This window comes from Chamaea fasciata, unplaced genomic scaffold (genome assembly GCF_029207755.1).
Source record: "Chamaea fasciata isolate MVZ Bird 193981 ecotype frontalis unplaced genomic scaffold, bChaFas1.0.hap1 SCAF_2, whole genome shotgun sequence".
NCBI lineage: Eukaryota > Metazoa > Chordata > Aves > Passeriformes > Sylviidae > Chamaea > Chamaea fasciata.
The window spans coordinates 112,266,687-112,279,329 of record NW_027094087.1 but is presented as its reverse complement, the minus strand read 5'-3'; the positions used below and the strand labels follow the sequence as shown (position 1 = coordinate 112,279,329).

The 12,643-nt window shown below is 41.5% G+C and overlaps 1 protein-coding gene across 1 annotated transcript; it reads right to left on the bottom strand.

The window, feature by feature from the left end:
- Window positions 1-399: 399 nt before the first annotated feature.
- On the bottom strand, window positions 400-11,793 carry ZBTB21 (zinc finger and BTB domain containing 21). The gene is made up of 2 exons (XM_066177110.1): window positions 11,605-11,793; window positions 400-8,821 (listed from the first exon to the last, which is right to left on the bottom strand). The coding sequence occupies exon 2, from the start codon at window positions 8,806-8,808 to the stop codon at window positions 5,632-5,634; it is 3,177 nt and encodes a 1,058-aa protein (XP_066033207.1). The 5' UTR covers window positions 8,809-8,821; window positions 11,605-11,793; the 3' UTR covers window positions 400-5,631.
- Between the last annotated feature and the right edge of the window lie 850 nt (window positions 11,794-12,643).

Genomic DNA, 12,643 nt, shown 5'->3' with positions numbered 1-12,643 from the left:
ACTCAGTAAACACCATTCCCCAAAAGATAAAAAGATCATTCTCTGCTTTATGGGAATCCACACACTACATTCCCACACAGGGGAGTTTGAAGAAGGAAATTCATGCAGCAAAACTGCTTTGGATGAGAGCGCTGCAAAACAGCAGAAACGTTGCTGTGCCTTTTCAAATATCTGCCTCAGTCCAGCCTGAGATGGAGACACTTCCTTCCACAAATCACTGATTGCAGGATTTGGGCTGGGCTCAAGTTTTTAAGAGATTGTCTGGAGCAGTTGGTTTTCCTGTGTTTTCCAGTAAAAGGCTCAGTGAGGCATTTACTAAAACAAACAAACCCCCCCCCCCCCCCCACTATTTTAGTAACGTACAAGTAGCAGCACTTACATCCAGCAAACGGAACAAAAGATGCTCTTTTTTACAAACTCACTTCCTACCCCGCAGACACAATGGTTTGTACAATAACACCACCCTGTGCCAAGAGATTCCAGGAGAAGACACAGCAGACTCAAAAGAAACAAAGTGTAAGTTTATTGGACGTCAACATCTCTTAGTCAAGATCTAAGTAAAGAAAACACACAGTAGAAAAAGTTGTACAAAGCAGCAATGGATTTACATTACATGAAAGAAAAAGTTGCCTTAAGCTATTAAGTCTCAGTCTTAAAAAAAGTAAAAACCCATCCTGGTGTATTGAACAGATACAGAATGTGTAAAGTATACAGGATTATAAACCCAGAGTTGCTTGTCTTACCTCTATAATCCTTTAAAATGACAAGTGATTTGGTGTAACTAACCAGAAAACTCTCTAGAAAATATATTGGATTATTCCAATTTCTAGTAGGAAACTATTCTTCTGTACCCAAGCACTTAAAGTGATCCCATTTTCCTGCTTTTTAAAAAAGGGACACTGTCAAGAATAAGCCTTAAAAGATGTACTTTTTGTGTATTTTGCACTTAATGCTGCAGAAGAGGGTTTGTTCTGGTTTTCTGTACATATCTGAATTAAAGCTGCTGCTGCAATAGTGGGAAGCTTGTGTCTTTAAAAAGTCATGTGTACCACTGAGAGACTGGAAAAGGAAACAGAGGATTGAGTCCTTTATTCCGGAATAGTGAGAGGAGAAACAACATGGAAACTCAGCTCAACCCACAGAATTCAGTTACATTTTTCAGACATCCTCACAACAACTGAGGCTGCCCATAATAGGATTTTCATGCCCAAGCAGCTCAAGTGTTATGACTCAATTTGTTTTTAAATTCTTCAATATTATTTATTCCTATAAAGTATTTCTAGTATAGGTATGTCCATATTCTGTATCCAGCCTTTCTCTTGATAGTGTCCCTTTTCGTAGAGCAGTTACAGTACAGTTTTTCACAAGTCATTTTAAATAAACAACAATCAATAACATTAAAAATACTATCAGGCTGTGTTCAGCAACAACAGAAAAAAAAAATTAACACTGATTCAATAACAGCAACATTTAAAAAACCCCAACCAAAAAAACCAAAAAATACTCCAACAAAAAAAAACCCCTTAAGCTTGTTGTGATTTTATCTAAATCTTCTGGTAGGAAAATGTAAACAATTTTATCAAACAGTATAGGCACATGCCAGATTACAGGCTCATGCCAGATATTTGCACCCTCACTGTTAGAGCCAAGAAATTAGGCATAGTCTGTCCTTATCCCATGGGAGGAACTCATTTTAACACTGGAAGCTTGGAAAAGCAACAGAGAACACGCAGAGCTTTGGAGCAAACCCACATGTCCCACTTGGGGGAAAACAAACAACATCAGGCAAAAAAATCCCTCCTGGATGCTTCTGCCTAAACAGGAAACACAGGCCAAGCCACTTACAGCTGTTTGGGGTCACAGATAACACAACATCTCATTTTTGAAACAGCCCAGACAAGCTCTGGGGTCAGCAGGTTATCTCCTCCATCACCTGCCATGGGGTGTTTCGCTCTCCCTTTCCAAAAAACCCAAAACTAGAGACAGTTTCATTACTGGTTCGTGTTTTCTGCTGCCATTGCTCACTTTCAAGGCTGGTCATGGTCCCAATTCAGCAAAGAACTTGCAAAGAACAATTTTTAAAAATATTAAGACTGATCTTAATGGACTTAAAGATAGGCTTAGAGGCTTTGCCACCACAGTGCCTGAAAGGAAAAGAAGTCCCAAACCAAAATACATTTCATGGCTCAACACTGCTCCCCTGAAATGCAACACTAGTTTCCACTCCCACTGAAGCAGGATAGTTCTCTGAGATTTATCTGATAGGTTATAAAAATAGCAAAAAAAGGACAGAATTATAGATTCTAATCTATATATTAAAACATCTGCACATTCCTGTCACAAATTTTAGAAAAAAAAGCAAAACACTTCCTTATATTTAACAAGACCTCTAACTTTGTGTCACTTCAATACACAGCTATAAAATTAAACAAAATATGATGAAGACAGGCTTTTTGTATCAATAAATTTGCCTTTTATTTTGGCTGTGGCCAAACTAGACACTCTTCAAAAGACCTTTATTTATAAACAAGCAACTAACATTTTTTTCCCATAATTTAAATTTTAAGACATATATTAAAGTTATATAAGTGGAAGCATATTTATTCCGTATCCTCCAAAATAAACACTTCTATCAAGGGCTTTTAAAGATACTGTATAAAAGCTAATAGAAAACCAGAACTGCTATATAAACATCTCATATTTAAATTTTAGAGATCCTGAATTCGTTTACTAAACAACAGGAACCAAATGTAAAAAAAAAAAAAAAAAATTAATCACACAGAACACAGTCAAAGTGGAAAACAAAACTTTAAAAAAACCCCCAAAACCAAAGCAACTGAAGAAAAACTTGGGAGGCTACTTAGACCAAAAATATTTTATGGATTATTTAGAATACCCAGAACACTAGGAAAAAGGTCAGGGTTTCTTCAAAGATGTCGCACAAGGTTTTGATTTAAAGTGTGTGGAATTTATCACCATAGCACAGAGCAGAATCCCAGCTGGAAGTGAGATGGCTGTGACCCAGCTGAGCTGGTTGCCACCTTCCTTCAGAAAGCACACTGAATTTTAAAAGGCTACAGCTCAACTTTCAGGCTGTTGTGCAGAGGAATCACTGGGGAAAACTCAGGAACCATTCTACAAAAACACGTTCATATTTTATACACACAGGTTTCTTAAATATATATATATAAAGGGTACTTAGCAAGGCTTTATGTTTCTCTGATTTTTAAAACCAGGTTTAAGTGCAATAACCATTTTATTCTGAAATTGTTTCCGGTAAGAAAGAAATTTTTAGTCTTATTAGGTGGAATAAAAAAGTAACTGGAAATGCCACTATTAAGCAAGTACCTTGTTCTAACTGCAATGCCACAGGAAGAGCTTAACTGATACTCAAGCAAATTAGCCTAATCATACTCAGCCACAGTTTGCCTGAAAGAGGACAAAAAAGAACAACGTGTTACTTTCAGAGGTGTCTAGTAGCAATTTTAGATTGTAGTAAAACCGAAGCAGAAGAGGCTTGAAACTAACATTGCAATTATTTTTGCAGCTGAAAAAAATCAGGGGTCCATCCTGAGTTAATTCTTTCAAACTTCACTTACAGGAAAACTAATTAAATATCTGTTGGGAAAAAAAAAAAAAACAAAAAAAACCAAAAAACTAAAAACAACCCAAAAACAAACAAAAAAAAAACCCACCAAAAAAAAACCCCAAAAAAACCCCCAAAACAACAAAAAAAAAAACCTAAAAAAAAAAACCCCAAAACAAAACAAAACAAAACAAAAAGTTGGCACACTTGGCTTTCACTGAGAAAAATCTGGTGTGTGCCTAAGGGTGCCTATCCTCAGATTCTTAAGAGTTACACTTGTGCTTGATTTCGGTAAATCTCAGCTTGCAATTCTACCTTCTGAACTTGGGATACTGAAAAAACAGTGACACACATGGTTACACAGGGAATTCAAGCCTCACTCCTGCTCCCCCTGAAATTGGTGACCAAATTCGTGCTGGTTTCTGTGGACACAGACTGGGCTCTGACTCAGCACTGTGGAATTTCATCCCCCTTCTCCCAACCCTGCAGGGGGGGATGTTGGTCAGGATCATAAACACTGTTTGCATCATTTATGTTCACTCGAACCCACCACCCCTCCACTAAGTTTAAATTCTAGCAGAAGAATTTCTCGCTGTTGGTTCACCTCCTACTTCTGGGTAAATATTTCCTCGACTTACAGAAAAAAATTGGACCCTTACTATAGCTCCTGGTAAATATGTGTGATCCTACTTACACTAAATGCTCCAGTTGCCATTTGAGGTAAAATAATGGAACCACACAGAATATCTGCAGCCCATTATTACCACAATTCTCAACAAATTGGAAAATTGCAACACAGTCACATATGAAAGCGGCAGAAAGAACTACTCTATATGCATTGTATCCATAAAATGCAGTGATTGTAGTGTGATTTTCTCCTCTGCTTCGAGCTGGATATGTACGCTTAATACAAATTTCAAATACATACTTCTTCATTTATACAGGTGTCTATATAAATATTTACATTTTTTAGGTTTTGTTAAAACATCTCTTTGTACTTATGGCCGAGCTTATTGTGTTTGGAAACACAACTCATCTTCTGTCCCTTAACGAGCTCTCTCTTGTTGATTTAATAGTTATACATTCCTTTGTAGTTAAAATTACAAACAGTTGTACAAATAGTGGAAACAAAACTATGAAACTTGTCTGACATCCATTCAACCTCAGTTCATGTTATAAACAGTACCATTTGCATTATGATGGCTGTTACACAATGACTTCAGCTACCCAAGTATCCATAGGAAATTAGTCTTTGGGACATTATATAAAGCAAAGTACCCCCTCTCTCATTTTTCCTTAGAAAGTTATAATTAAATGGCTGAAAGCAGGCTTGCTGCTACTTCTTATATAAAATCTTAGTAATAATATTGCTGACTTTAGATTCTATTTTAATTTGCACAAGTTCCATACAACAACAAAACAATTCTATGTTCCCTTAAAATAGCAAACATTCGTATCCAATAACATCAAGATTACTCAAACTTGAGGTTTATTTGTTATTGCTAAAGGTTTCTAAGACCTAAGTCAATACAGCAAGACACTCCATCCACTTCCTCCCAAACTGCCAGTGCATGGCAACCACTTACATGGAGCTTGTGTGTGTTGGTTTCCTTTTGAAAAACAAATTATGACGTTGGTTACAGTATTTCACTACTATAAGCTCACAGTTAGAATCCAAATTGTTGTTTCTCTTTCATTTAATATATAACTTTATATATAATACACACGCACACACCAACATCACGGGATGAAGATCCATGCATACAATCCAGATGCAATTGTATTTCAGTGTCAAATGAAATAAAATACAATTTATTCTGTTACTATTAGATCCCAGACCACAGTATTTTAAATTACTCTGCTTTCTACCTACTAACCAAGTTAGAGTTTTCCCTAATCTCCAAATCCAAGCAGCATCATAAATTCCAGACTTTCCATCACCATCGTTTTGATCCTCTTTAAATTTGTAGTCTGTGTGGCAGGCCTTTGAGATCCTGAACACAGCCCCCCACCCCAAAACCAGCTCTGCAAGGGCTCTGTTAAAGCTAATTGTGTGTCTGTTCATGACTCCAGAGACTGAAAGCTGTCTTGAAAGTCCTGTGGCAGAGTTTGCACATGTACTGTCTCTTGAAGGTGATTGCCGAGAGTGGCGGAGCGTGGTAGAAGAGCGTGTCCGACTCCTGCGGCACGAACAGCTTCTCAGTAGTACCGGAGCTTTCCGGCAAACCCGTGGGGCTGTCGGGCTCCAAAGGCTGGATTTTGGGGAGTGGAGGGGGTGGGGGCAAGGGTGGGGGTGATGGGGAATTAGCTGGTGGACATATCTCAGGCTCCTTATTCGCGGACTCCTCTGCAGCCTGCGACATGTGAGACTGGAAGTGGCTCCAGAGGCGGAAATTCGTTCGGAAGGCCTTGTTGCACACGTGGCAGATGAACGGCTTCACGGAGCACAGCAGCTCCTGGTGACGCTCCAGCTGTTTGCGTAAGGTGAAAATCTTCCCACACTTCTCACAGGGCCACAAGCTGGGATCTTTCTTGGAGACTACGTCCTTAGGTTCCCTGCTCGTTTCGGTGACCTCGTCCTCCATATCATCCGCAGGCTCTTCTTTGATCTGGATTTTAAACTGCTTGGAAACACTCAAGTCTTCAGGCAGGCATGAAGAGTCTTCAGAATCAAAATTGATTTGTTCTGATGAATCACTGAACACACCGTCCTCCTTAGCAGTGACAAAATTGTTCATTTTATTGGGCTCCGACTGTGGAGGCAGCCGTGAGGAACTGGTGATTTCCCCGTTGTGATCCATGAGAGGCAAAGAAAAGTTCTCTGACGGAGCCATTGTGTTCTGATTGTGAACCTCAACCTGATGACGCCAGATACTGAAGGACGACTTGAAGGTGCGCATGCACTCCAGGCAAGTCAGCTTCTTGTACTCACACTTGCTTTCATGCTCGTGCTTCAGCTCTGGAGAAGAAAACCTAAGGCTGCAGTAAGGACAGACAGTGGCGTTTCTACACAGTCGCTCGTGGTTTCCCTGTTCAATAAGTGAGGAGAGCTTGGCATTGCAGAGACGACACTGATAAACCTCCTTATTTTCCACTGGGTTTTCAATATGAATGTGATCTTTCTGCTTAGGAGTCTTGTTCCCTCCAATGGGTTTCTCCCCAGGGTGCATTTTTATGTGCTGTTTGAACTGGGAGAGGAAACGATAAGCTTTCCCACAGTAGGTACAAATATAGGCTCCTTTGGTTCTTGACCTTAAATTCCTTTTGATGACTTGTTGTGCTTGTGAAGCAGACTGGCCCTGAAAGCTTTGCTTGCCACGTCTCAGTTTCACGATCAGAGCTTTTTTGATTTCTCTCTCCCTCACTATATCGATCAGTTTTCTCTGGAATTTTTCATCCAAAAGGGCGTGTGAACTGGAAGCTGGTGAGGGGTTCTTCACGATTCCATGTTGTGTCTGGCAGTGCGTCCACACTTTGAAATTGGTGTGGAATCTCTTGTGGCATATGTCACAAGCATAGGGCTTCTCTGGATTGTGATACATGTTAACATGGCGATGAAGACCTGCTGTTGATCTGAAAATTTTAAGGCAGTGTTTACATTTAAACTTTTTATTTGGTCTTGCTTCTTCCATCTCGCTGTATTCATCTTTACTGACATCAGAATCAGGGAAATCGGCATCAAGGTGCATGGGGCTTGAGCCTTCCTCAAAGTTCTCCTCTGAGCCAGGAGAACCCTGCTCATCCACCTTCAGTTTCTTGAACGGTAGCCTCCTATCATCCTGGAACCTCCTTTTCACTGGGAGTCTGCTTGGTTCCTTACGGTCATCCTCAGCTTTAAAAGCAAAGTCTTTGTTTGCCAGCGCGGAAGCATCACCCACCGTAACTCGGATGATCTCAGCAGGATCCGAGAGGGGACTGCTGGGCTCAGTTTTGATCCGCACCTCCGAGAGAGGGGAGGCCACCTCCCGATCCGTTGACTGAGAGGCACTGAAAGACCTAAGGCGGTGTGGGTGTATGACCTGTGGCTTCTCATCCAAGGCTGACTTCTCCGATGAGTCCTTCGAGGATGACTTTTGGGATGCAACATTAAATGTCTTCTGGGAATCGTTAGTTCCCGGTGAGGAGCATGAGGATACCTGTGTGGGTTTTAAGTCAACAGAAGGTGAGTAAATAGGAACCTGGCTGTCCATGGACAGTGACCTTCGAAGGAGACTCTTTACAAGGGGCCCACTTCTGTCAATACTTTGGTTTTCTGGGCCGGACCCACTAGATGGGATTACCAGCCCTAACTTGGAGTAGTAGAGCAAATTCCTGTCTTCTCCTTGACCATTTCCTTTTCCTCCCTCTCGCAACAAAAACGTGGATTCTGCTGCCCCACGCAGAGACAAGACTGGTGGACGTGGCCTTTTCAACGCCATCTCTGCAACTTTTCCTCTCAGAAGCTGAGCGCTGCTCCCTGGCTCACCACCTTCCATTTCCTTCTCTGCTAAAGACATCTGAGGCAGCACCATGCTCCTCTTCACTAAAGCACCTCTGCTCTGATCCTCCACAGTTCCAGAAGTTTCATGAACCTTCGTATAGCTCACAGGGCCTTCTTTCAGCCACCTCCTTTCAGTCAGTGGTAAGCTGTGAAGGGTTTCAGTTGGTTTTGTTACTTGTGGTCTGCTGCTGGCTTTGACAGCCACAGAGGGTGAAGGTTTAGGAGTATGGCTTAAGTCTTGTTGTGTTTGATTTACGCTTTTCGCTTGTGCTTCAATTCTGTTCTGACAGACAATTACACTTCTCTTCTGAGAACTACTTTCATCTTCATCCTGATAGAGTATTTTTTTAATAGGACAAGAAGGAAAAGGAGCTTGAGGACTCTTGGAAACAATATTTGTAAGAAAAGATATTCCAAGACTGTAGCCCAGCTCTTGCACAGCTGCGAGGCTGCCTTTCTCAATGAACAAGGACGAAGAATAAATGTAGTTCAACACATTATCAAAAGCATCTGGCTCACAAAAGTCGAGCTGAAACACTGACTGAGACTCATTCTCCTTATTTGTGAACAGAGTCTGGAAGTATTCACTGCTGGCAGCCAGAACATTCTTATGGGCTCGGAATTTCTGGTCTCCTACGATGAGCACCACGTCACACAGCTGTCCCTTGAGACGCTCCTCGTTCAGGGTGCTCAGGAGGGAAATGGCATGTGCTGGATTTATGTAATGCAAGAGCCCCTCCATGATTCTGACGTCCCTGAAAAAGAACAACAAAGCTGTAGGTTGCCTTATATGAACCATTAGAGACAAAGTAAACACATCTCCTCTACTTTTTAAACTGGCTAAACCACCATCAGTGATTGCAGAAAAAGCTTGGGTGGAGGAAAGATCTGGGAATGAAAATGCCACTGGTAGCTCCAAAAAAGCTCAAGCATGGGAAGAACCAGCTCATCTGCCCACTTTCAAATATCCTTTTAATTGCTAATCTTACACCAAGAATATTACACCTAACTAACTGGAGGATGGATGGACAGATGGACGGATGGATGGATGGATGGATGGATGGATGGATGGATGGATGGGCTGTATTCTCTTCCTGTAACACACTTCTCCACAGGGAGGAACAGTTCAATCATTTCACTCTTGATCATCTCTTTTTCTGCTTCAGCTTTACAAAGATCTATCTTGACAAGTGGATTGATAAACTCTTGGATCAGGTATCTAAAGCTTAGTTATAGTAACTCACCTTTCTGAGGCTAAGCAACTCTGACAGTCTCCTGCTGACTAGACAAAATAAGGGGGTTTTGTCACTTTTAATAGCATGATGGAAAGGGCATTAATACTGGGAAGGGAAAAGGAAACAGGATTATTGTCTGTAATCTAAATTCATCATGTTTACTTATGCTTACTAAGTGCTGTTAATATCTACTTCTAACCGTACGTGTCACTTAGAACTGCACTGGCAGGATCTAGTTTCTGGGAAATGTCAGTTTACACTGAAGTATCCCTGCATTGCTTTGCTCAGGATAAAAAGCAACCAGAGAGCTGAAATCCTCATTTCATTCATTAGCATTAGAGCACTTTATGCCCACAACCCAGACATCTGAGGAACAGTTACCCGTGGCTGCATCCAAGAGTACAATAAGCACAAATTAAGCTGCAGTGCAGAAATCTCCATGATCTATATGCTTCAAAACACAGCCCACGCCATACTGCAGGATGTCCTGATAACTCAATATACTGCTCCTGAGGAGAGCTTAACAAAAGAAGATAACCAGGTTTTAAGTTAAACAAAGAACTTTGGTGGCAGGAGTTGCAATTTATATATCTGTGCACAAGAACACAGAAATCAACAATATTAAATTATCTTATTTTTTTTCACAGACACTCTCTACACTACCTCCACGGTGGCTGTAAACAAATCAGTGAGGTGTCTGTGTATTTCTCTTATTTTTACAGCTGAATTGAGACACTACTTTTTCATTTCATTTGTACATGATGTATGCAATTACAACAAAAAGGTTCCACTGTTCATCAGCTTACAAGCAAAACTGCAAAGGTTTTCAAAATAAAAAACCCCAATACTGAGAAGCTACAACCCCATGGTTAATAAATGAGGATGGTAAATCTTAAAACTAATGGGTATAAATAAATTATTAAAGTCTAAATTTGTATTATTGAGAAATGCCTTGAAGGATGCTGCATGCAGTGTCTCAGGGCATTGATCATATCAAGGACTGAGCTACCACTTCTACACCTAAAAATACCAAGAGTTCATAGTGACATGGCAACACCAAAACCAGAATGCTGTTTCCTCACCAGATCAGTTTTTACTGAGTATTTCAGTGCCTTGCAGTGTCATTTCATAAGCACTAATCTATCCTTAATTCACCTTGGATAGCTATAATGCATAATTCCCCCACACCTCCATCTATAAAAAGCAGTGCAGTCAATCTTAATTTGAGAAAGCAATCTGGTTTGTTTTGCTTTCTATGTTTTACTTCAGAATACTGGGAGGATGGAGGTGGGGGTGTGAGGATGGTGGCTCATTACTCTCCTCCTTTGTGGATGCCACTGCAATTTAAACTGGCAGAGTGTGACGGCCCTAATCCAGTTTCATGGTCTAAGCACTCATTAACACAGAGTTAAAAGTGCTCCAGGAGGGCCACTTTTCCTTTCCCTTCACCTGGAAGAAAGTGAGTTTGCAAACTCAAGTGATTCCTCTGGGATGCAAGTTGCAGAAGGTAAATGGAGGCAGCAGATCAACAGAGCTCAGGAAACTTTAACTGTGGTGTAGAGACACCCAACAGAAGCTGCTGCATAACCCACACTTCAAGGACACAGTGGAAATAAGAGTGTATTAGTCAAACGTTTTGAAATATTTTAAGATCTTCCATTTTTATCTGCTTTGCCCTTGTGTTTTTAAAACTGGCAGAATAAACACCGTGTCATTACTATGTGTCCCTCTGCCCACCTAACACAGCAGTGCAGTGTAACCAGCAGAGAGTAGTGTAAAATCTGCAGGACTAAAGCAGAATCCAACAGGCAGCCACCCTTCTGGCCAGTTTCCTTCTTCATTCCTACAACAACTTCAATTCATCCCATTAAACACAGCAAACATAAACATCCCTCCCTGTCACGCTCAGAACACAGTGAAGGAGGCTCCAGTGCCTCTGCCACTTTAACAGTGACCAAGGCTGCAATCTACACAAATGGCAAAGGACCAAACCAATCCTCCAAAAGCAGCTTTAATCCTGGTATTTCCTAATTCCAGCGCCTGACTTTCAGCTTAATAGCCTTTAGACACAACAGTCAGAAATTAAACAAACAATAGCAAGAAACACACCAGAACTGTTTCGCAGAACCATTTCAAGACATTTACGCAGATCATGTGAAAGCCTGAAATACTCAAAAGTAGGAAAAAAAACCAACCCAAAGAATACTCGAGTCGTAGTACAGTGTGTTAAAATTTCACTACATGAACGCTTTTCAGTACCAAAGTTGATGCAAGTCATCCCTGCTCTCTGGTGTCCATCTTACCTGCACACTGCAGGTCACTCCTCCTTCAGCCGTGCCAGCACAAATATTTGCAAACCTGCATGACGTAGCAAAACAGAAAATAAATAAACCCCCAACATGATTTCTTTTCAAATGTGGTCAGTTTTTACACTGAGCTATTGCATTGGCCTAACTGAAGAGGCAGCAATAGGAACAGCCATACAGGACAAGAACTGGTTCCCCAAAGCCCTACACAAAAGCTTCCCTGGCACCGTGTGTAGGTGCACAACTCTGGCAGTCTCCTGTAACACCAGATTTGGTTCCAGGTGTTTGGGTACTCCTACTTCTCAGCTGGAGATGGTTTTGTGATTAGCTACCCAAGATCTTTCCTCCAGATAATCTGCTTTCATTCTCTCTAACTGTTTTTTCCCAGCCACCCTTCACTACTGAACTGGAAACAAAGTTTTCTTCCATGATGTTCAGGTGACATCATGGAAACTTCAGGAGCAGATCAGAAAATCTCCCACTGTCTGTATGCAGGTGCCTCGTGCCACAGCAGCTGCTGGTCCTCAGGAGGAACAGAGACTAAATTTAGACTCCAGACCCAGGAAGGGCCAGTGCAGCAGGAACCTTGGAGAAGCCAAGAAGAGATTTCAGTGTTAGCCATCACAGAATCACAGGATGGGTCAGGCTGGAAGGGACCACAGTTGGTCAGCTGGTCCAACCTCCCTGCTCAGGCAGGATCACCCCAGAGCACAAGGCACAGGATTGTGTCCAGATGGTTCTGGAATATCTCCAGTGAGGGACACTCCACATCCTCTCTCGACAATCTGTCCAAGTTCTCATCACTGAACAGGGGAGAAGTTCTTCCTTATGTTCAGGTGGAACTTTCTGGGCATCATTTCTGCCCATCACCTCTTATCCCATTTCTGGGCACCAACCAAGCAGAGCTTGGTCCATCCTCTTGACACCCCCCGTTTAGATATTTATACAAATTAATGAGGTCCCCTCTCAGTCATCCCTTCTCCAGGCTGAACAGGCCCAGCTCCCTGAGCCTTCCCTCATAAGACGGATGTTCCAG